This window comes from Montipora capricornis, chromosome 10 (genome assembly GCF_036669925.1).
Source record: "Montipora capricornis isolate CH-2021 chromosome 10, ASM3666992v2, whole genome shotgun sequence".
NCBI lineage: Eukaryota > Metazoa > Cnidaria > Anthozoa > Scleractinia > Acroporidae > Montipora > Montipora capricornis.
This window is the reverse complement of record NC_090892.1, coordinates 49,158,506-49,182,721: the sequence shown is the minus strand read 5'-3', so window position 1 is coordinate 49,182,721 and position 24,216 is coordinate 49,158,506. Positions and strand designations below refer to the sequence as shown.

At 40.0% G+C, this 24,216-nt stretch overlaps 1 protein-coding gene and 1 long non-coding RNA gene across 2 annotated transcripts in view; one reads left to right on the top strand and one right to left on the bottom strand.

Annotated features, from left to right (window-relative positions):
- LOC138022149 (uncharacterized) overlaps nucleotides 1-3,378 on the top strand; it is a 10,867-nt gene extending 7,489 nt beyond the window's left edge. Inside the window, exon 3 of the long non-coding RNA XR_011126526.1 lies at nucleotides 3,099-3,378. This is a non-coding gene — a long non-coding RNA (uncharacterized lncRNA). The remainder of the gene's footprint in view (nucleotides 1-3,098) is intronic.
- A 6,582-nt stretch (nucleotides 3,379-9,960) lies between these two features.
- Nucleotides 9,961-15,044, bottom strand: LOC138020014 (cytochrome P450 1A1-like). Its single transcript, XM_068867000.1, has 2 exons — nucleotides 14,777-15,044; nucleotides 9,961-11,666 (listed from the first exon to the last, which is right to left on the bottom strand). The coding sequence occupies exons 1-2, from the start codon at nucleotides 14,925-14,927 to the stop codon at nucleotides 10,258-10,260; spliced, it is 1,560 nt and encodes a 519-aa protein (XP_068723101.1). The 5' UTR covers nucleotides 14,928-15,044; the 3' UTR covers nucleotides 9,961-10,257.
- Between the last annotated feature and the right edge of the window lie 9,172 nt (nucleotides 15,045-24,216).

The window sequence follows — 24,216 nt, the reverse complement described above, 5'->3', positions numbered from 1 at the left end:
GTCTCTTCTTTCCGAAGCGAAGATTATCCCTTCTTGAGTAATTTTCTAATGCGATGATTTTCTCCCTTTCCTGCGCCAAGCTTGCTTGTAAGGCTCGAATTTCTTTTTGCTGGTTTTGATAAGCGGCGTTACCACTACTTGTTTTCAGTAAATTAATTTGTTGGAGGTGTGAATCTAGTGTTTGCTGACTTGCTTTCTTGAAGTCGCTGTGAGTTTTGGCATCTGCTTCTAGATCGTTAATACTGTCCCACGCAGACTGAAGGGATTTTTCTACCTCTTTCAAATTGGTTTTGATATTTTCGACCTCCTCTTTGAATTCGGCACTGAGGCGAGATATTTCGGATTTCAAACTTCCGAAGTGCTCTTCAATTCTATCTTCCATGCATGCAAGTTTGTCCAAAATTTGTTTAAGCGATACATTTTCCTCATTTGCTTCCATTTCCTTACTACTAAAACGGGCGCGATTTCTTTTAGGCGATGGTAGTGAATGAGAGGACGAGCTTGATGTCCTAGCTTGTCTTGCGCTTCTTTTAGACATCTAATATGGCTTCCCCAAAAGTTCGCATCACGGAGCTATACACACGCGTCCATCCGCCATTACACTCGTCCCAGTCCCCCGTCGATAACCTCTTAACCAACGGTTAGCGCTAAGCAGTCTTCGAGCAACTGGCCCCAGGTGTTTACCGATGACATAATGTTTATGCTCCTAAATGCGCAGGTGCAGATGACGGCTGGTGTAGCCTATATAATTGGAATCACACGAATTACATTGAAATTCATGCACAACGCATTGTTGGCTTACAAGTGAGGGCTTTGTTTCCTTAACTTTAAAAACTTCAGAGATTTTCCTACTTGTGAAAAGTGGTTAATTGTAATACACGATCGATTTTCTTTCCAAGGTCGCTTAGTTGCCTGCGCACGGAGTCGGCGGAGCATTAATATTCTGTCATCGGTAAGCACCTGAAGTACAAACACAACCAAATATCCAACAATCTTCACGAGCAATGAAAGAAACGCCGCGGAAAGTTTGAGTGCCTTATTTATGAGATGCTTTTAATAAGGAAAAAGGGACCGACTCTGAACACTCAAAATGACTCCATTCCAGCGAAACTGTTTATTCAAATTTTGTTCATTCTTTTGCTTTTCCCCGCCTCATCCCATAAACTATTCGAAGAGAGAAGGGCACAGAGTTCTCTATATCTGTATTGTGGCCAGCAGCTCCTTTATCTTAAGTCCCGAAACGTTTCGCGTTCCGCAATTATCTCCTAATATCTTAAAGAAAGAAAGCTGCTCTTAAGTTGTTACCTTCGGAAAGGATGTTATAAAACCGGGTTTTTGAAACAAGCACAGCTCAGTACATTTCTTTAATTGCTTCAGTTTTTGGGACCTTTGACGAGAAATTGAATGGGCAGCTGGACACAAATAGGGCTTTGCTCCGCTCTTCTATGACATTTATCACCTGCATGGGTGTTGAAACTCCTGCATTATGTCAGGAGCCCATGACTAGAAGCTTACAACTTCATTGCATCTATGAAACGGCGTTTTTACAGACCAAGTTATTTATAGTTTGATTTTCCCGCGAAACCGGACCTTTCCAGCCAATCACAAGTCTTGCATGAGAAATTAATCCACATGGGAATGAGGATTGGCAATCGTATTTGAGGACTCGTCTAAAAATAGCATGATCTGTGAAAATGCCGTTACATAGACCTAGTATTGGAGCTGTAGGCTCCTAGTCATGGGCTCCTGATTATGTCTATTAAAGGAAGGTGGAGGGGGGGGGGAGGTACGGTATTTTCGGGTGTTTAGGGGAAATCATTAGTCAAGCACGAGTTTAAAACTCAAAAACGGAAAACGGTAATGTGGAATTCCTTTACTGATGAAATTATCGTTACATCACAAGATGGTTCTGAGCAAAAAGGATCTTTATCCAGGCGATTTGCCATAAACTTGAAAAACGTCGGGCCGACATTTTCCAAGACAAATGCAATCCGTTTCAATCTTGTCCATTTGTGTCCATCAATGTTTCTCTTTCCTTTTGCTGTATTTTGTTTATGTTGTTCAACAGTTTTAAGTGGTTATTGCAATGTTTCATTCTACTTTCTGGGCATTTTGGGTGTTATGAAATTACACGAGTTTGCGTGACATAGCCAAAGCAAGCACTAAGTGGTAACCACGTCCCAGATCGTTCGCGGACTCATTATTTTGCGCAGCGTTTGGAAGTTAACCGGCCGACTTGTACAACCTGACCGATCTAACATTCTGTTCACAAATAAAAGTTCAGGTGAAAATCAACGTACTATCAAAAGACCATGCTTGATGGAAGAGTAAGCATGTTTACTTATTTTGTTTGGTTGTTCATGGCTTTCTAGAACTTCTGTGAAATGCAAATGTTCGGCCCATGCAAGATGCAAGATTTAAGCGACCTGTCGTGCTTTCTCTTTCACATACAAATATATTTTTACTAAAGGAGTACGGGTCCAATGCAACACAAGAATAATATTTTGATTTGGAGTAAGACAATAACCGTTACAGTTTTGTGACTTTCAGCTGCATAAAAAGTTTCTATCTTTCTGCTCGATCGGAATGACACCTGCGTTCCAAGTCAAATTGGAATCTCGAAACATTAGGTTTTGAGGGGAGGTAAACCTGAATACGTGGAATATGCATCGAGTGCGAGAATCGATTCCGAGACAATGATGGAGGCTATCATGATGTTCTCTTTTACAGCACGAAGCCAATATTTCTGTTCAAAACACTTCCTCCCTTCAGGCATCTTGCGTATTTTCATTGAGTTCAGCCAGCCAAGAAATTGGCCAAATACACTCCCATGGGATGGGATTGTGTGATCTTTCGTTCTTCCTCAGTTTTCCCTTGGCAATCGAGCCTAACTGAAGTATTGCCTAATTCTGGAAGCTTTGTTTCTGAGTACTGGCGGGAAATTAAGCTTAATTCTCAAAGGTCCTTTTACAATTCCCATCTCCTAGTTAACAAGGCTACGCTTTTAATCTAAAAGCGCTAAAATAACGCTTAATAGTGTATTTAGTTGATGAATATGGGTACTGATGTTATATATATTTCTCTCTTAATTTTTGTAGTGGTGGAATATGTGAACTTTCTCCAAGATTATGACTCCGTTAAAGACAAAAGCTTCTATCTCCAGTTATTTTCCCATATGCAATGCTTGGTATTTATAATCGTAACTTAGAACATTCGTTGCTTTAGTGATCTCCCTAAATTATCGCTAATAAATTTAAGTATCTTCCCAGAATTGCATCACGAATAGGAAGCTGAGTAAAACGGTCACAGAATCGAATGGTCAGATGTGTGTTGAGGTTTCTCAACTTCCTCAACACATCAGTTAGAAAATAAAGGGACTATCTATTTAGGGCGTAAATCTTAGTTTTATTCATTCTTTGGTAAGCTATTCTTGGTTCTTGTAAATCCAGTATGCCCATGCAAGTTCAATTACTAAGTCATCAAAAGTGCACTGTGCACCCATCAAAAGCTATACTTCCAACTTTCGACGAGACGAGCTTATGTTGTGTTGTAGACCTGACCTAAGAGTTCACCTTCAAACGGCTATAATGTCAAAGTCTTTATAAGTCAGTCCAATCCGCGGTTTGCAATGAATACCAAGACCTACCAAGTGTCATCCTTCATTTCACCCGGGCTGGATCGACTGTGGCTTCCTTAATCCTCGCCATTTTAGAATACAATTTCCTGTTAAGTTGAGCATTTGCAAAGACGGAAGCCTGTATAAAAGCAAGTCTTAGAAGGCAATCGAACTCTTCACCTCGAGATATAGCGTTTGCTTGGCTTTACTACCAGGGAAGATTCTCAGCTTCTCATTCTTGAACCACAGAAGCACTTCATCCAAATTTCATGTACTCGCAATACGTGTTTTATTACTGATTTTCTTCTTTGTAATAATAATAATAATAAAAATAATAATAATAATAATAATAATAATAATAATAATAATAATAGTGATGAATCGGCCCTCTGGAGTCGGAAATATCTATGGTTTGTTCTGCTGGGCAGAAGTCACGCGTTCGTGCTAAAAGCCTAAGGAAGGGCGTGAGCCATGAAAATAGGGTCATTACCTGTGAATGATATCGCGTGGTTAGTGCCCGCTTACTGCATGTGTTTGAATTAATTGTGGGTTATTCCTGTCACAGCTTTTATCTGGTGAGGGCGTTTTTTATTGCAATCTTGTAACCTTGGGAAATTCGTGAAACTAAAAGTTTATGCGACTAATAGTTTTCGCAACGGAGGATTTGGTTGAAAATAAACTTCTAAGCCCTAAACTAACGCCTGCATGGGGGTCGCAGTATCCATCACTTGAACCTAAAACGTTGTTTATTTCGAAATAATTACACGTACTTCCTAGTTTCTCTAAAACCAACTCTGAGTAATGGTATTCTTCTGATCGCAAGAATGAAGCAATTAAATCACAGTAATTAACACAGGTGTTAATCAAGAACCCGTTGTTTTGATCGGGGTAGGGCGGAGGGAAGGATTTTAACCCAGTTGACACCAAGTGGATTTCAAAACGTACTGTGAAGGAAAAATGGTGCTGAAAGTAACGTGAATAGAAAAAAATCACTGATCTCTGGTTGAATGACTAACCTAAAACTAAACTAAACGCCCACTTACAGGCTGAAACGGACTAGAAATCGTCGGAATCTGTCTATTCGAGCATAAAACAAATTTCTAGTTTCTGAGAAACTGTGGAGCTGAGTCGGTGGGAGAGTGAAACTAGAATATTTTATTTTATCAAACGTGTAGATAAAGGTCGAATTACCACCGTGAACGATTTCCAAATCGTTGACGGTGGTAATTCGACCTTCGTCAACGCGTTTTGATAAAACCAAATTTTCCTATTCGAGAACAGAGGCAACTTTTGGGAGAGGATTTTATGGTAAATACCTTTGCGGAATCACTGTGTAAACGGTATTTCACTATAAAATTTGAGATAAAATATTGTTTAAAATCCGCAATTTAAGGAGTAAGTTCTAAAAAATTAGAGGTGAATTCTCGAACGCCATTATCAAATCAAGAGATGAAGCAATACTGAAGATCTTGTAAGGACAAGATAGAAACAATAGTTCATTAAAAGTGTGAGAGGTGTACAAATTTTATCAAAACAAAAAGCTTAGCTCTATTCAAATGGAGGCAATCCGCGTATTTAAATTGGCTTGAGGTCTTTCATGAAAACCACTCTTAAGGGGCAATCAAATTTCTCTCGGCACTTTTGAGTTAAGAGGGTCAACGAAGGCCTGTGGGCATATTAAGCTGTATGAAAGATTTTATACCGTGATAGCAGTGCATTCAGAATAGTGAAACCTTTCAAAGATCAGCTAACTGTTCGTAGTTCGTAGGCAGATGCGCGATCTGAGCCACAAGATCTACCTCTCTCCGCAACCTAGTTTTCCTAACAAAAATAAAATAAAATTGAGCATGACCTTAGCCGGATGAAAAAAACCTGAGCATTTTTAATCAGCAGTGTGATGTGTACTCATCTTCATGTGATCTGTGTAACGCAGATTATACTGGGCATACATCCCAACATCTTCATGCGCCCATTGCGGAGCACAATTAGGCCTTGGTAAACATTTCGTAAGCTTGCGGGAATACAGATCTTTCAGAGAGATTCAATCTTGCATTTTAAAACATTAATGCTATTTTTCAACTCACTCTGATTACCTATTCACAAAAGTAGTCGATTATTCAAAATCCTGGCCCAACACGCGTCTGATACAAAAATCAATTTCAGAGCCCTCTATTGGAAAAGCTCGAGTTTTAACCGTCATGGGCGACAGGTTTATGCGTCAGTAAAGAGTTGAGCATATTAGGCCTGCACTGCAGATGTTTTTTTTCCAAAATTTTGATCTCCGGCACTCGAGCGCTTCAGAGTTGGTGAATTTTAACTGATCACGTGATCAAAATTTAAAGCCAATCATTAACCGCTCAAATCATGATTTATCGCTTTCCTTCGCTGTCCTTGGCAAAAGATGAAGAAATAGCTGATCAACCCAATTCGCAAACTTTAACTGACTAATATCCTCTTTCGTGGTACTGTTTTCGTGAGCTAAAATCGTTATGTTTAAAGAGACAGAATTTTTAGAACTTTTACCTGAAGACTGACGATATGACAAAGCAAATTTCCGTCATCAGGATTTTTCGATTTATTTAAAGCGAGACAAATTGAGTACATGACTAGACTGCTAGATATGAAATTAAAATCACAGAGTTGTTCTTTGTTGAAAAAGCCCATAAGACTTAAAGTAAACATCCTTTTCAGCTTTTGTTCAACGAAACTATCAAAACATGTCCGTTTGTTCACGTGCAATGTCGAATGTTTCCTTGTTCAGTGAATTAATTTCTTTTGGTATTAAAATACAATGCCAAAGTCCATGAACTTTCTTTTGTGTAGAGGAATAAAGGATTCAAGACAAAGGAGGGGATCATTTGGCAAATAAAGAAATAAAATTCTAGGGTTGTAAAACCGGCTTAAGAGAACAATGTGGGTTTTTTTCATCCGTCGAAGTGAAAATCAGGCCGCGTCTGTTTTGTGAGTCGAGGACCAATAATAGAATTGACTTCAGGAAATGACGAGAGTTCGCTTGTGGTCAGTTTTGATTTGTCCCTTCGGCAATAATTCTGATTTAACTCTCAACACATTTTGCTGCTGTTGGGAATACAAAAATTCTTCTTTGTTTTCGTTGCCAGGTTAAGACCGGTTAAGTTCATAATCAATGTAATTGAAGAGCTGTGTGACCGCTGATTTCTTAATGAAACGAGCGTTCAATTTGGCGTATTCCGCTCAAAATTCACTTGACAGAATTGGCAGAACAAAAACAGGAGTTTAAACGATGACTTATAAGTAATTTTCCCAATTTTACCTGTTAGAAAGAGAAAAATATTGGGGCAATGAGGGCATTTATTCTTGTTTCTTGAAAATAACTAACTCAGTATAGTACACGACCATTTGGTTCGATCGTGATCAGTCGAAGTTGACAAACTGAAAGTTACCAGATTGAATAGGTATTTCCAGAGACAAATATGTGAGACTTTCAAAAAGATAATTGTGCACTATCAAATATCAGCCGGCAAACGTGCCTTTAGCAAAATATTACATAACCTATTTCTGCCCGGAGAAACGGCGTCATAACAAACTACGCTGTTCTTTATTGTAATAATTTTGGTCGGCTGAAGTCATGCAATAGGGCCATAACAAATAATTACTAGTTCCGTTTTTTTTCCGTTTTTTCAGCAATTTGCGTAGCAAATTATCATGACCTTAGAGTTTTTCTTGATCCCAAGTTCAGGTGAAGACAATTGGTTTTTGAGAAATGTTACTCTCTTTATTGGAGAAAGACACTCCATATGACACAAACTAAGTCCCCAGGTGTCTTACAATAATAATAATAATAATAATAATAATAATAATAATAATAATAATAATAAACTTTATTTATATAGCGTCTATATCATTAACTGTTCTAGGCGCGTTACAATATTACGAAAATGTATTAAAACTATGAAAAAAAAAACCCTAACAACTACGTATATATGAGAATAAAAATTATATATACAAAATGCCAAGAGTTTAAATTTCCCCGCGATAGTAATCATGTGTTACAGAGAATGAAAAAGCAATGAAAAAAAACAGTTTTCAATTTTATTCGGACTGGTAGACTAATGCCATCGTTCAAAGCTACGGTCGGATTATCGGACTCATTGATACACGTGCTCTAACCGATGCGTGTAATCTCTAATTTATTACAGTCACTCAAAAAAAATCGTGATCATGGCACGGTTGTGCGAAAATATTGCTCCAGTTACCTTTCTTTACTTCTGCTTAATATGGGAATGGCTTTGACTACTTCCAATTTAAGATACACCCAGGAATGATCTTATTAGTCATATATAGTAGCCCCAGTATCTTGGCTCAAGCACTCCCTTTTTTACTACTACTCCGTGATTGAAGTCATGCAAACTTTTCTACTTAAGAGTTTTGTGGCATTTTTATTGAGATGAGGAAAGGCATTTTTCATCATTTAGTTTGACGACACCCTTGACTGCCTTTGCGTTTACAAAAAGCTTTGAAAAACTTCATAATTGGTTTGTTTATGTTTTATTTGCTTTCAGCTCTTCTTTTGTGGCTAAGGAACGAAATGCTATGTTTTGATTTGGGCGTTTTTCATAGGTTTTAGAGCAAATTTTCCCCTTTTATTTGAGTGGATATAACAAGATACCGCTGTGAGTTTCGTCCTGAATGCCAAAAGAAGTTTGACGGAGGTCATAGAGTTTCACTGCCTTGCGATCAAGCACAGTTTAATTATAACCTCCTACGCTGACCGCCTTTTGCTCTCCTTCCAAAACACGGATTTCGTTCGACCCACAAATCAAGCTGTGATAGTTACATCAACAGTTACTATGAAAGACACAGAAAATCCGAGTCCCAGATGGGATTTGAACCCACCGCACTTATAGTCTTAGCTAATGGAGACAGGAACTAATGGAGACTCAATGGTGCATGAGCCAGGGTTATCTGTGGCCTTTGACTGCTGGAATAGAACCAGAGAGCCCTTTAGATCCCTTCGTCACAACGAATTCGCTCTAACGAAAGGCCGACGCTCGAAACTTCAGCTCACAAATTTATTTTATGGTGAATCAGATTTGCCTTTATCAACTTACTTGATAAGCACAAATTGTTTTGGGAGATAAAGCCAAATGCTCGATAAGCCGCAATGTTTTGCTTTCAACTCAGTATCTAATTTCTTTTATTGCTGCCTCGAATAGGAATGACATTAAATTGGTGGCATGGTGCGAAGATCTGTAAAGGTTATCAGTTCATGTACGCAACTTTCTTTGGTTCCACGAAGGCTCTGGGAATTTATACGAAGTGCACCGCCCAAGTGAATCGCCTCAGCTGAGTGTAACTGAATGCCATTTCCTAATGAAAAAGTACTTAAAGCGCGACAGTGCAGCACTTGATCAGACTCTTGAAAGATCCTTAAACTTAGTGAGAGTGCTTGAATAAATCCCACTCGTCCACTCTTAATTTTCATAGGATGTCTGCCATAACATATTTCAAAATTTCCAAAGCTTCCAAAAATGGACCCGAAAGACAGTCAACGCAACTCAAGTGCCCAGATTGCAATCATTATATTGTGTGGCTACTCAGCCAAGAAAGTGTTCTTGCCATAAACTAGAACTACTCGATTTTGCGTTTACTTTCAGTCTCAATTGAAGACAATATCCGGCAAGATAGAACGGTCATGGGTCATCTATTCAAAGCTTAGATAACTTTATTTGCTGGATATTAACATATATCAAAATGTGTTCCTTTTTTCCGAAATGCTAACCAGCACTGACGATCTGAAACAGGCGCATGAATTCCCGTCAGTGATGTATCAGCTCTAGCGATCCTATCCTAGTTACCCTCACACCGGCCTGCACCGTAGGGTCGGAAGCAGAAATCGAGACCATACAATTCTGTGGTTATTTTGTGGATTTTTTTTCGATGAGAGGCGGTAAATTGAGAAAATGTAATACCATCGCGAATGCTATTGTGAGCTCTAGACCTTTCTACCATAAAAACACGCATTGAACTCCCAGCTTTAAACTGTTTAGAGGTATATGAAACTGTCTTTACAGGAACACAGCGATGCATGGAGTGGTCATCGTAGCATAAGTTTCGAGATTTCTTGTCCATGAGGTCCCCTCATGAAGTATTTCCGGTTTTACGTGCTCAAAATACTATAGTTTATGTAGTGAATAAAGCTTAAACTTAAACTTAATCTTTAACTGTCGTACTTTGTCCGAGGAGACCGAGAAGTGAAGTCAATTGGTCAGAAAGGACATGCAGGGAAAGTTTACGTTTCGAGTGAATCTTGGGGTTCCTTTATCCTGTGCTAACCACCGAAGAAACTTGGAGACGCCTAAATAAGTACAAAAAGATTTAATAACCGAATAATCTTAGTAGATATACAGTTTTTCGGAAAGTTATGAAACCAAATGCGGAATCCTTCGTTATATTAGTTTACGCATTCCAATTCTCACTGATTATAATTAATTAATGGTACTTGCGTATCTTCAAACCTACATAGCATAGAAGGTTATGCAACACTTATACAAAGTATGCTGAAGAAGCCACTCCAGCAGAAATATGATACTTGTAAAACGTTCTATACATATGAAAATACTCTGATTTTTTACCCTTGAGAAGTGAAGTTCCTTGACATATTAAAAGCGTTCTTCAATTTTAACGTAAAATGTCTCTGGCATCAGAGTGAGGCCATACTGTCCTTCAAGGTTAATTCCTTGATATTCAGTTGGTAACCCATCCTGTGTAAAATGGAAGCTGTGAAGAAGCACTGCGAGGAAGACACAAACTGATTTCATCACCAGGGGCTCTCCAGGACACTTACGGCGACCTCCGGAGAATGGAAGGAAGGCAACGAAGAACTTTGGATCAATCAGCTGACCTTGACCATCCAGAAAACGAGATGGGTCAAATACATCCGGGTCTTTCCAGGTGTCGGGATCACGATGCACTGACCACAGATTGATGAAGACCACAGTGTCTTTTGGAATTGTGAAATCACCTATGTTCGTTTCAGAGGTGGTGGATCGAGGTAGAGACAGGGGGGCGACACTGGTTGTCCTTAATAATTCAAGGACTGAAGCTTGCAGAAGGGGAAGTGACTCTATGTCTTGCAGAGTTGGCAATCTTTCCCGACCAATCACTCGGTCTAATTCTTCATGCAACTGTCGCTGGATCCCGGGATATTTTATGAGGTATGCTATGGCCCAATACAATGTTATTGAGGAGGTTTCAAATCCGGCACCAAACAGATCTCCTAAGACTGGGACAATTTGTTCGTCACTGAGCACTGGAGCCATGCATAAGGTGTCCTCCCCTGGTGAGCGATCTTCCTTTTCTTTCTCCGTTTCTCTCTCAATCGCGTTAATTACACTGTCAGCAATGTTGCGGACTTTTCCTCCAACGTAGGTTTCTCTATTCTTCTCAAACATCTTCGCGACGGCACCCAAAATAGTCTCCATCGTCCTGCAAAGATCTGAAAGCGCTTTATTCGGAAGGTACTTTAGCAGTGGCAGGAAATCAACCATGTTACTACCATGCACCGACTTCCGAAAATTATCTGCGATTTTGAGCATATGTACAAGTCCTTCATCGTCGTATGAACGCTCTACTCCAAAGAGTGCATTAAGGATGAGGTTAGCTGTGGCACATTTCAGAGTTATCAGAGCATCAACGGGTTTTCCCTTATATTGCTTGAAGCATTGAACCAAGCGCTGCGATTCATTCAACAGTTTTTCTTCTAATGCATCTTTGTTCTTGACGAAGTTAACGATAGCACTGACCCCGATCTTGCGAGTTAGTCTATATTGAGGAGAATAATCAGAAAGAGAAAGGCTGCTTCCAAGAGGATTGGCAATCTGGAAGGTGTGGAGCCGTGGGCGCCCAGCAAAAGCAGTGGACTGCTTGATGATGGTCTCTTGGATAGCATTTACACCATTCACCACCACAACCAAACGATTTCCGAGCATCAGACTAAAGACGTCACCGTACTTCTTTGCCATTTTGGTGAAATCAAGATGGGGGTTCTGGCCCAGGCGAAAACATGAACCTATGAATAAAAAGAGTACCGTTTAGAATTTTAGAGAAGCACGCCCTATTGGGAGAATAGTGCCATTTTTGTCGTTGTCGATTTAACGTAAAACCGTCTTACATGACTGAAAAACCCCATGGTCTGCCACAAAATATCCGACCCCTTAATTGGGAACGAGTCAGTATGGGGGATGGCAAAAGTCACGCGTTTAGGCCCAAAGCAATAGATGAGATGTGTCAGGATAAAATATCATTCTATTAAAGATGAAACACCACCCATTGTATCTAGCTATAATTGCTTTTCTTTTAATGCTGAATACCCAATCTTCGAGTGTGGACACTGGCAAAAGTCACGCGTTCGTGCTGAAAGCCTAACAAAGGGCGTGAAGCGTGAAAATGTGGCCATTATGTACTCATAGATAAGCCATGTACTTCAATGCTTGATTAAGGACTATTGGATTGTTTCAGCATACAAAACGATTGTACGTGTCGGTAGAAAAAAAACGAAGGCTAAGGATATCTGTAGGTGTGACAGATTTCATGGTCGAGTCATGCACGCCCTACAAAAAAATATTTTAAGTTCATTCTTGTTGGATTACGACATTTCACTCAAAGATTGTTCGGGCTAAGGCCATTTCATATCTGTGGGAGAATAATTAGGACCGAAAAGTATCCTAGAACTATGATCCTAGTGATTCCTTCGTCTCGAAATGCATACCTCCACGTGTCGTTCTCATAGTATAAATTTGCGTTGCTGAAAATAAGCTCGAATGACATAAACAATTCCTATTTTGACCTTTCTTAAGTTACTTCAGGTTCGGTCAGAGGATAGCCGTTTATTCAACTCGATTGTCGTTTGAGAAATAATGAACTTTCTCTGTTTCGATTTTCAGAGCGAAGGGGTGATAACGGCACGTGATCGCACGTGGTAGAAAGAGAGGAAAGAGGCGGCTCGTGCAATATTAATAAATTATTGTCATTACACCGTATTATTTCAATTCTTTCTTTGTTAGAAGTTCATTTTATCATACGCAAATAAGCGAGAAATAAGAGAACACTGATATTGCTAGTTCTCATTTTAGCCTTCGAGGACAAAATTTCGTAGCACTTGAGCCGATGGCAGAGTACCCCTGCCGATCATCTTCTTTCTCGTCTATCGGCTCGTCAGTTTTTACGTTTTATTTCAGTTCGCGTTCATTTTCAGTCGGCGTACGTTTACATTTGAACTTTTAGTTCAAGCTCTTTGCGGGACAATCTTTGCTCTTGGTTGGTTGGGATACTTTAATGCTTAAATCAATTTTTCTGCCGATTTGGTCTTGGCTTAGTACTCTAAATGAGAGGATGTGGGGGCTGAGGTTGTAAAAGAGTTACAGCTGCAATCATAACTGTTTGGGTTTATGTAACTTTTTCCGCGCAACTTAATGTTCGATTTGGAACAGTTTCATTTTGTCAGTGAACCGTGGTTATCACAGAAACCTACATTTGAGTGACCTGTTCTAGAATATTCCCAACCAACAGCCGAATAACTCCGTGATATTTGCTAAGCTAATAGAGACATCAGTTTGTTGTATGCTTGGCAGAAAAAAAACCGCAGCTACATTTACTTGTCAGAAGTCATCAAAACGAAACCGATGGGTGACGTCATTTAAGATTCGACCTACCTACAGTGACAGAGCAAAAAAGTGTTAAAAGTCGGCAAGCTGAGTTCGCAGTATTGGAAGGAAATCCCAGATAAGAAAAGGAGAAATAAAGCCAGGGTGACTCCAGTTTCCGAAACTTGTTAGACGTGTGGTATTTAATTCGGAAAGTTGCTATAACAAGTCGAGTTCAAATCAGAACAATGGCCAACGTATTCATCCACTGGAAAATGGGCTTTAAGCAAATATGTTTACGTTCCAGTAAAGAATAAAAGAAAACAATTTGTGCACGTGAAATGTTTCAAGATATTCCCTTGTCGATTGACAGAGTTCGTATAAGTGATGCACTGTGTCAAAGTCCACTTTGTCTTTATCCTTACAGATAAAAGGCCGAGAACAATACTACCTTTTTTTGTGGGAAAAAAGCCAAATGTTTTAGTTTTTAAGTTAGTTGATTGCTTGATTGTGTCTAGTTTCTCAAAACGAAATTCCAGTCTTGTTGTTAGTCAAAGTTATCTTTGCTAGTTTTCTTTTCGGAACTGTCTTTTCATTTCCGCTTTTTGGTGACGAGTTTTTACCGAAAGCGCTTTGGATTTTAAGTTAAAAAGAAAAAACATGATTAGAGTTCTTAAAAGTTTTTTTTTCTGTAACTTGGCACGCAAGAAGATCATATTAAAAGATTATCGGCAGCCAGAGATTTTCTTTTCGGTTAAACGGAATTCAGCCGTTTAGCCCATTATAGATTAACCCAGTTTTGATAGGAGCCAACCAAGGACTCGAGTAAATTCACATGAAATGACGGCAGTTGGCAATTTTAATGAACACTCTGGCCTTACAAATATTTAGCTACTGATTTTGGCTTACTGAAAAATTATTTGTTTTGTGGAACAAGGCATGGGGGTTTAGCAGCTTTTAACCGGTTATTGTAATAATTCGCCGGCCGAGAGCACGCAACACGCGCTGGTGTCATGCAAGGTCTGGGACCGATAATTATTCACTCATTATGCAGTTTTGGAGTACAAAGCGCCTTTCTTGGCGAGAAAGACTGACTGTTTTGCAGATTTGAGGTCATTTACTGAAGTTGCCGCAATTTTGATTTTTGCCTGCGGGAAAAACAAAGCAACGCTGCATTTTTGTCAAACTAATTTCTGGCGAGGTTTCTTAAGTGTCTCAGTAGGTGCGAAACGAGTCCAGTTGTCACCCAATTCTTTTGGAGGATCAGAGCTTGCCCCTATTTGGGATTACTGCATATTTCTGATAACTTTCATAGACAGGAGAAATAAATACTGATGTAAATGAATGAAATGAAAATAAATAAGTGAAATCCAACCAAAGGAGTAGACCTTTTGGAGCTGTTTGCTACCAGCAAAATGATTCAGTCATTTGAACGGGCAAAACTTTTTAAAAACTTGTGCTCCTCTGGCTCGGTCAAACGTTATCTCAGATATAACTGCAACGAAATTCACTGAATTTTTTAAGCACAAATTCTCACCTATTACTGGCAAGCCAAATGGTCCCGGAGGCAACTTGGAAAAAGAGTGCTCCCACAGTGCTTTTCCAGAGAGGAAGAGGCAAATCAGGAAACAGACAAGTAAAATTTGACCGAAAGTTGATACTTCTTCAACAAGGGAGGAAAAGGCCATGTTCTTGACGTTTTCACCGAAATGGGGAAATGATCGTCGCTGGGGTTAAACCTTCCCGCGCAGTGTCCAAGGTCCAAATGGTCTCCAGAGAGAAAACGCATTGAGTATAAATATGGGGACGGATTGTTCACACTTCGTTGAACACTTATCTGTTTATCGGCTCTGAGCACGCTATTGATTCTCTGTCAATAAAACGACAGGAATTTATTGGTTCACGTTTTGAGCAAGTGCTCCTTGTGTGCTCTAGAGCATGATGTTATTAGACGGCGATACCATTGTGGCATTACGTAGTATCGCAATTCTTTTGATCAATTTTCTGATCTTGTTAGTCAAATTAATCACTCTCATCCGACGGTGAAAATGAGGCCCTTTCAACTTAAGTGAAGTAAGTGTTGTGCTATCAATGCCTTTTCAACGGAAAGGGAACCAGAAACGGGACGTGAACCTCACAATTTTTTGACGGCAGCATAGCTTAGGCCTCTTGGCAAAAATCAATAATTCACGGTAGGCTTGAGAGATTGTGATGCTTACTTTTATTAGCGATAACATCCTCTTCAAAGGTTACAAATGATACTATTTTTGCAGCACCCTCGGTGGGAAAATTAATTTGATGGTCCTGGGTCACTGACTGTTCAAAAATAAACCGGCTTTTCTGCTCGACCGAACATCAAATTTTGTCAAGCGATGTCGTTGTTTCAGCTGAGGTGTTTCTTGAATCGAAGACAATTAAAGTAATTGATGTCTGAGTGCTGCTAATATACAGACGCATCTGATTGGTAGATTGCTTATTTGAGGGTGAAAGGTTCTTTTAACTAAAGCCACTTACACGCGTCCCTCATGTGATTACTTACTTTGCAACAAGAGAGCAATCTGCACTTTTTTTGAGTAAGCTTGGATTTTGCATCTCAGTTAAAGCCATTCGCACTTGTAAATAGTGCATAAGACAACTTTAAGGATATATGCATGACGTAGCGGAGAAATTTCGGTCAATTTTCAGCAATGTCGTATCTTCCGCTCTTAATTGATAGAGGGCAGTTCAAAGTCCATTCCACAGCCTGCTCTTGCGGCACGTTCACACATGGGACTTGAAAATGTAGGAAGCTGAAGCTTTGGCATGTGTGTGGGCAATCCCGACAGCGTTAGTCGGGAAGTATCAATGACTTTTAAGTCTTAAAGCTTTCAAGGATAAACTTAACCATCGCAACACTGAACTTATGAAAGCTTTCAATAAAGCTCAGGTTTGTTATGGCTACCTAGCTCTCAGCGGTTTTGAATATGCAAACAGTTGCTGAATCAGGAGCCACAAACTTGGTTGCAAAGTGTAATGTTAGAACTAATCACTAGATGACTACAGCGCGCGGTACTGAAGCGGATATAACCGACTTTGTTATGTAATTCTACTTTTATTTTGGCTTGAGGCCTTTACACACCCTCGACCCGAAGTGGCCAAGTGCGTGACAATGCCTTTTGAAATTGAAAAATACATTTAAATTACCTAAAAGGATATAATTTCGAAGTAAAACTTAACTGAGGGATTGCAGGTACAACTGCTTGTTTGTCTTGTTTCCTCAGTCCAAAATTGATCCGTCATTATAGAAATACACCTCTAATCAGTTCTTGATGTCCTCTCTTGCTGGGACCGGCTGTACTTTCTCGCATAATTATCACCATTCTTAGAAATTTCTGACAGATCCGGATTAACGTAATCTTCAGCTGAGTCCAACGAATGACTCTTATATAACTGACTCGCCACTTACAAGTGAATAATTTGGACAGCACTAAAACGATGTACTCTTCATGCACTCTTTCATGTGACTTCCCTTACGTCTTACAGAGTTTGTTCGGCTTAAAATGCAACTTGATTTTTTAGCGCTTCCGTTTAAGTAGTGAAACTTTCCCTTCTTATTCCTACTCAACGGTCACTTTGGAAATCCATGATTCATTGAGAGGTATACTACCACCGCCCAAAAAATGATTCCACTCTCTAATTTTCAGTTTCCTAAATCATAGTGAACAAACTCAAGCTTTCAGTCTTCTGCTTAAGCGCTAAGGCAATTGTTTAACTGAATAAAAAAAATGACGTGGGGTTAATGAGACATGAAAATTTTTTAAGAGAAATTTTAAAATCCTGTCAATGTCTGTGAGTTAGGCTTCTTAAAGTAAGAAGCAGGTATTATTTTGGTAAAATATTTGGTAGAAAATAACCGTTGGCTATTCACGCCGCTGTGCGGATTTCCGTCCCAGTTTTGATCGTCTGACATCATCTTGGTAAATGGGGTGTCCAATTATCACCTCACGCGACACCCAGTTTAGTTGACCACTCCACCATAACAGATTCAGCATAAGTTTTGTACAACAAACCCTCTTGATATCTTCCTCTGCTTTTAAACCCGAGTTTAACGGGATGAGCTTTTGTGTATCGTTTGTTTTGTTTTTTTTTAACAGAATTGTATGCGACGAAATTTCGGTTATTCAGTGCTTTTCTTGGTTAAAAACAAGGTCATGCAGCTAGTGAACCGGATGTAATCAGGATGTTAGACAACGACAATATATCAAATTCAACAAATTAGTTTGTAAATGCACTGAAGTCGTGAACAGGAACAAATAGTTCTCTTCCAGTTTCAAACTAAGGAAAAAATTGGATAAAACCTGTACGCTGACTAAGATTTTAGCGGTCACGATGTTGTTCTTAACTGTATAACCTGCTAGTGTTAGTGCACCAGGCCATTTCTGGTTTTTCCTCCCAAACCTTAGCATTCATATTATCAGTGCAATAATGAACTGAATATGGTGAACCTGAAATGCAGTGCAAATATTGAATGTTCCTGCTCAGAAGGCGTTCCTTGAATCGACGATTGAGAAAGGTACATTTATTCCACCCTAAACATGTAAAAATAGGCACCAGTCCTTTTTAAAAGAGAAAATGGAAAAGCGGAAAGTCTAGATACAACCCAGTTATCGTTGATTCATTTTTGCTGAAACACTTAAACCAGTGATTTCTTCCCTTTCGGGTTTAAGCCAAAAAAAAATGTTTCTCGCACTTCCATGGCAAATGCGTTTGACTGAAGTTGACGATAGAAATGACAGACCTCTTCGTCTCAAATTGTTTCATATCTTAGCGCCATTCTCCTTGTTTTCGACGAGAGAACTGCAGGAAAGCGGTTAAGTCGGGTATAAAACCTACTTTTCGTAAGTTCTGCCGGAGCTAGACCACCCAAACCGTTTCCCTCTAAAGTGAAAGCTCCCGACTGATTGAACTTCGGATTTGTTTCAATTATCATGGACGCCAAATTTTATCCACTCTTTTCCCATGAAACTGCCTGAGAAAAACTATTTTAGGAGCTGCCAGCTGTAAGCGCCTCACAGCATGTTAGAGATGTAAAGGCGCCATGATCAAGAAACACAAAATTACACCCAGCAGGTATCACCTCTGTTTTGTAAATGTGTAAAACCCTTCATCAAATTGAAGGCGCAGGATAGTAAATAACAAATAAACAATTAATAAATTTATAGAGCGTTATTTAGCCTTAAGGGATACGGCACAATGCTGATCGCGTCTGGACTTTGAACAACTGTAACTTCTTGGAAATAAGAGAAACCGAAGCTTTTATTCATTAAATTGACGTGACTTGATTTCGCCAGAGCAGCACTGAATGGCCGTTCTTATACTAGAGACGCATAATTTGTCTGAGACGAGTTGGGCAAACATTTTTTCTGCGCCTGTTAAATTCGTCTTGTATAAAGAAGGTCACAAGACGCATAATACGGTCTGGACGAACTTATCCACTTTAGTGCGTCTTCCAGCCGACAAATACATTTTGTTTTGCTCTGTGTGCAACTCATGAATCCGAACTGACTTTTCAAAAGACACCTTATCGTTGCATGATTAGTCCATAAAAAATGCAAACAAAAAGCACTTCAGTTATCTTGCAAGTAATCATGAAAGATTGCCTTCGGGTGCATACCCTTAAAGACGCATTGTTTATGCCCTAATACATCATGTTTCAACTAACAAGCTATAAAAGCCTGGAAGTAACAAGTTGACATTTAAACCAACTCTATAGTCCTATTTCAAAGCACACTTGGCTTTTAGGACACTCTACGGCTCCCTCATGAACTTCTTGCCTTAATTAAGACTCATAGAGCCAAACTCATCAAGCCAACAACTGTTACGTAATCTGCATACGAGACATTCATTATCTCGCAAATAAAACAAATATTATGCAACCTTTTTACACTGATAGCGGTTGTCCCTTAACCCCGCCGGCTATACATAGGATTGTTGCAGCCCTTAAACAATAAAAAGATTGTATTGCATGGTCGAAGTGGGAAAACTTGCTACGCGCGATTCCTAGCTCTGACACTAACGTGGCAGTTAAGTTTATTAATAGGGAGTTTAAGAAACGATCACGGCAGCGGCATCGCTAACGCCACAAAACTATAATATTATTGGCTAAAAGAGGAAGCATAATCGTGATGCACGCATTTTAGCACATAATTTGGCGGTACGTCACCAGCAACAACGTGAAGTCACTACAACGTGAGCATAAAAATGTGAACGAAAGTAATTAGTGAATTGCTTTGGTTTTGCATTATTTCACTCAGTGATTGGCTCAAAGTTCTCGCGCCATTTTTTTCAACCAATCAGAAGTAAAACCAAAACCAATCGTGGCTCGCGCGTGCACATTTTCCCGCGTCTTTGTCGGCTACGTGTAATTACTTTGAGCTTTGATTGCTTTACTGGATTGTCTCCGTCCTTTTTGATTGGCCAAAGTAATTACGAAACTCGCTCTATCCACCTCTCGCACTAATTTAATTAGAGGAAACCTTGCCCACGTTGTTCGACGCGAACGAGAGGAAATGAGTTTCAGTATCGCTTAGTTTCACCACGGCTGAATTTTTCGGGCACCGCCATCTCCAATAAAATCTCTTGAATTGTGATATAGCATTATGGTTGTTGCCCTGTTGTCATATACAAAGTCTCGGAGCCTTTGTATATGAAATATCTAAGAGTCTTAGATTGGCCGAATGAAAACGACTGGGTAGGCCGACACACCTCGTCTAGTTGTTACAGTAGTGAGGATTTCTATTGAGGCTGTTGGCAATTCGCAGTTAGATGGGTCAGCAATGCCTTTGGACAGCAGAGATAAAGCCTAAACAAGTCGAGGTTGCCTGGTCGGTCTCCAGTGGCGCTCACCATTTGCCACATTTATGTGAAAAGGCGTCTGTACGAGCAATTTTTCGTATTTGTTAACTGTTATTTGTGGCATTAAGGCTAACACGCCCACTTTTCATCAAATACATTTGTCACATAAAAACTGGTCAAATTTCCTCGTCTACTCGAGCAAATAAAAGTTATGGCATACCGTGAAAAATTGTCTCATAAAAATTGCTCGTGTGGACGGGGCTTAAACCATGCAGGTGAGGAGCGATATTGTTTTGAATCAATCTAAGCGTAAACGTAGACATACACAAGGGACCTTGTGAACAATAGGCTTTAGGAAAAAAATCACTAATTGACTTTGTCCCACCAAGAGATAAACTAGTATCATAAGTGGAAGAATCACCTACAATCATAGACAAAAGTAATTGGGAAGGTTATGTAAATGAACCACACAAGAGCTGTATCTCAACCCGCTTCTGTTAAGCCTCAAAAGAAATAGTTCTTACATAGCCCCCTCCCCCCTATTCAATGTTGGATGGTAACTCAACAATTTCCCACTGAAACCATTCCGGCGGTTTTGCACAACATTGAAGGAGGGGGGAGGGGAGAGAAGCAATGAAGACCTCAAAAGTGCTAACCTTCCCAACAGTTTTGTCTAGGATTGTAGGTTTAGTAGTCTAGAGCCAATAGTGCGACGAAATGGCAGGTGAGTTCGGAAGGCCGGGAATTTTGAAAAACAAAAATGATTGCAAGAAAAGGGTCGAAGAGGAAAAGGCCACCTTGGTTGAAAAATGCCTCTACAGGGGCAAGTTCTTCAGAAAAAGGAAAAACCTGAAGACACTCTCGGGACTGCATGGGCTCATCGACGTGGAATTGAAGAGAGAAACCGATAGTCTGTTGATTGCTGGTCCAACATCAATCATAAAACTTCAACTTGGTGAAGAGTGCTTTAACAAATGCCGCCTTCGCTGGGAGTGGGTCAGGCTAGAACGGTGTACCTTTAACATAAATACAAGAGATATTAAAACCCGACGCCATTTATGAAAGCATTCAGTTGAAATTAGAAATCAGGCAGTTGCCAAGACAATATCATGAGAAATGTTTCTGAAGCTAGTGACCAATGTCGTCAACTTCGTTTAAAGGTGATGAGACACGAGGGGTACGGTCATGTTGCAAGTAGATGTTGCAGCGACATGTACCCTCAACATTTTCATGTGTGTGCACATGTGATTTTGTCCCTGCTACATGTCTCCGCTACACTTCCCTGCTACATGTCCTCTCAGTGTGCACTGCACAAGTTTTCTTTGTCGCTGCGGCATGTCGCTTCAACATGTCCCTGCAACGTGACCCCTCGAGTCTCAGCACATAAGGGTTACTAGCTTATATTTGCTGACCTTTAGCAAACTATAATGATTGTTAATTGCAGAACAATGGTTTCAGAAACGTTTTGTCTGCATGCTAGACTAGTAAGGTTCCGCATTACTTCTTATGGTATTCGCGGCCCCTTACTTAACTGGTCTGAATCATTCCTCCTAAACAGCACCAAGTAGATGGTCTGCGCGATGGCAAACGTTCCAACCCTTTGCCCGCAACATCTGGGGTCACACAAGGTACAGTTTTAGGACCAATTTTAATTTTACTCTATGTAAATGATTTTCCTGACAACTTAAAGTCTTCAATTGGCCTTTTTGCTCATGATGCATTTCGTATACGACGCCATTTTAAATGAGGGATGACTTGACCAATTCGTCAATTAGAGATGTGGCAAAGTGAATGGTAAACAGTCAACCGCTCGAAGTGCAAGACTATCATCAATATTCGTTATCGTCAACTCAAGGCAATTGATTTTGATGCTTTACGCCAGGATGTGGAAAAATCCGAACTTTGCACAAGAAAATACAGTGACTTTAATGAGCTAACATCTAGTTACAATTCGACACTAACATCTCGTCTGGACAATTAAGCATGCGCCGATGAAGGAGAAAGTGGTTGTCTGTAGGCAGCGCTTGCCGTGGTTTAAGATTAAGTGTGCTGTAAGGACAAGGCAGAAAGGAAATGACAAAGGACAAAATCCCAGCAGGACTTTCGCGCTTTCAAAAGGGCGCGAAATCGCCTAACGTTAGTTATGAATGGCGCGTGCTGTGAGTATTATACTAATCTCATAGCTGAGAACAGTTCTAATCAACGGAACTTGTTTCGTTCCACCAAGTTGCTGCTGTGTGAACCGTCTGAGGTGTCGTTACCAAAGGATGTAGCTCCAGATGATCTCAAATGATTTCGGAAATCTCTTTATGCAGAAGATCGATAAAATTAATCAATTAATTGATATGCAGAGCTCTTTGGAGATGTCAAGAGCCGGAGAAAAGGAGTGCGCTGATTCTGATACGTGTGCAGGTGTCACATTTGCCAATTTTAAAACGTTGTCTCAAGAGCAAGTCTCTGAGCTCATCAAGAAAGCTGCCAAGAGATCATGTCCGCTGGATCCAATGCTTATTTCGGTAGTCCTAGAGGTTTTGGATGTGCTGTTACCTCAGTGTGATCACGAACACTGATGTCGTCACATGTCATTCGAATCTGGCGAATTCGCTAACGATTGGAAGGAGGCTTTACTAAAACCGCTGCTTAAAAAGTGTGGACTTGACATCGCTTTCAATAACTTCCGCCCAGTTAGCAACCTCCCTTATGTTTCCAAATTGTCAGAGAAGGCAGCGGCTAATCAGCTCATTGACCACATGACAACTAATGATTTGTATATGCCTCTCCACTCCGTGTATAAGCAAAATCATAGTACCGAGTCAGCACTGCTCAAAGTCAAGAAAAATATTTTGTTGAATATGGAGGCGCAAAAGGTCACTTTGTTAGTTCTCCTTGACGTTAGCGCTGTTTTTGACATTGTTCGTAACGACATTCTTCTAAATCGTTTAAAGTCGAGATTTGGTGTGGATGGCAAGGCCGATTAGAATGGTTTGCGTCTTATCTTACGGATCGTACACAGCGTGTCACTGTAATTGATGGCCTATCATCTGCTTTTCCACTTAGACAAGGAGTTCCTCTAGGAAGATATCTCGGGCCTCTTCTGTTTACGTTTACACCAGTAAGCTGTTTGATATCGTCAGCAAGCACTTCCCAAGTGTACACTGCTACGCAGATGACACAGAGCTGTATTTGGCATTCAGTCCTGCTGTGCAAGGAGAGAACGAGGCCGCGCTAAATGCTCTGCGCGATTGCATACATGACTTGAGGAACTGGATGATTGGAAGACCGACTGATGTTAAACGGTGATAAGGCTGAACTGATGGTTATAGGTACTAAGCAACAGTTACAGAAAGTCAGCTTGAATGATATTACTGTAGGTGAAACAGTCATAGACGCGAAATCAGTTGCGCGAAATCTTGGGCCATGGTTTGATCGTAATCTAGATATGTCATTCCACATAAGTAAACAATGTGCCTCGGCATTCTATCATTCGCATAATGTAAGTCGGATCCGTAGGTTTTTAAGTACAGATACCACTAAAGCCCTCCTACATGCGTTTGTTACCTCGCGCGTAGATTATTGTAATAGTCTTTTATATGGTTTGCCAGCTTCTCACCTGAATAAGGTTCAGCGCGTTTTAATTAAATGCCATAGCAAGACTAGTTTGTCGCGCGCCACGCTACTGTCGCATAACGCCGTTACTGTACGAGTTGCACTGGCTACCGGTTCGGCAACGCATTAGTTTTAAGATTCTACTATTTGTTTTTAAGGCCATCCTTGGAATCGCACCAACGTATTTAAGAGAACTTGTGTCAATTAAAAGACCTGGAAATTAAAATTTAAGATCCTCCTCGGATGGTTTGTTGCTTGCAACACCAACATATAGAAGTAGGGTTACATTAGGAGACCGATCATTCCAGGTCGCAGCTCCGGCACTTTGGAATTTATTACCGCGTGAGATTCGTTCTATTACAGATCTTGGGATTTTTAAGTGCCATTTGGAAACACATCTCTTTAAGGAAGCTTTTTATTAATTTTTATCATGATAATTATTAGTGTCTTAACATATATTGTATGTTTCAATTTTATCATAGTACATTTTAAATAATTATTATTTAGATACCCTGTATTTAAGGTGGCTTACTACAG

Coding starts and splice junctions, on each gene's coding strand:
- LOC138020014 (XM_068867000.1), bottom strand. CDS start 14,927: ATGGCCTTTTCCTCCCTTGTTGAAGAAGTATCAACTTTCGGTCAAATT. Junction 11,667..14,776: donor ATTTGGCTTGCCAGTAATAG/GTGAGAATTTGT, acceptor TTTTATTCATAG/GTTCATGTTTTCGCCTGGGC.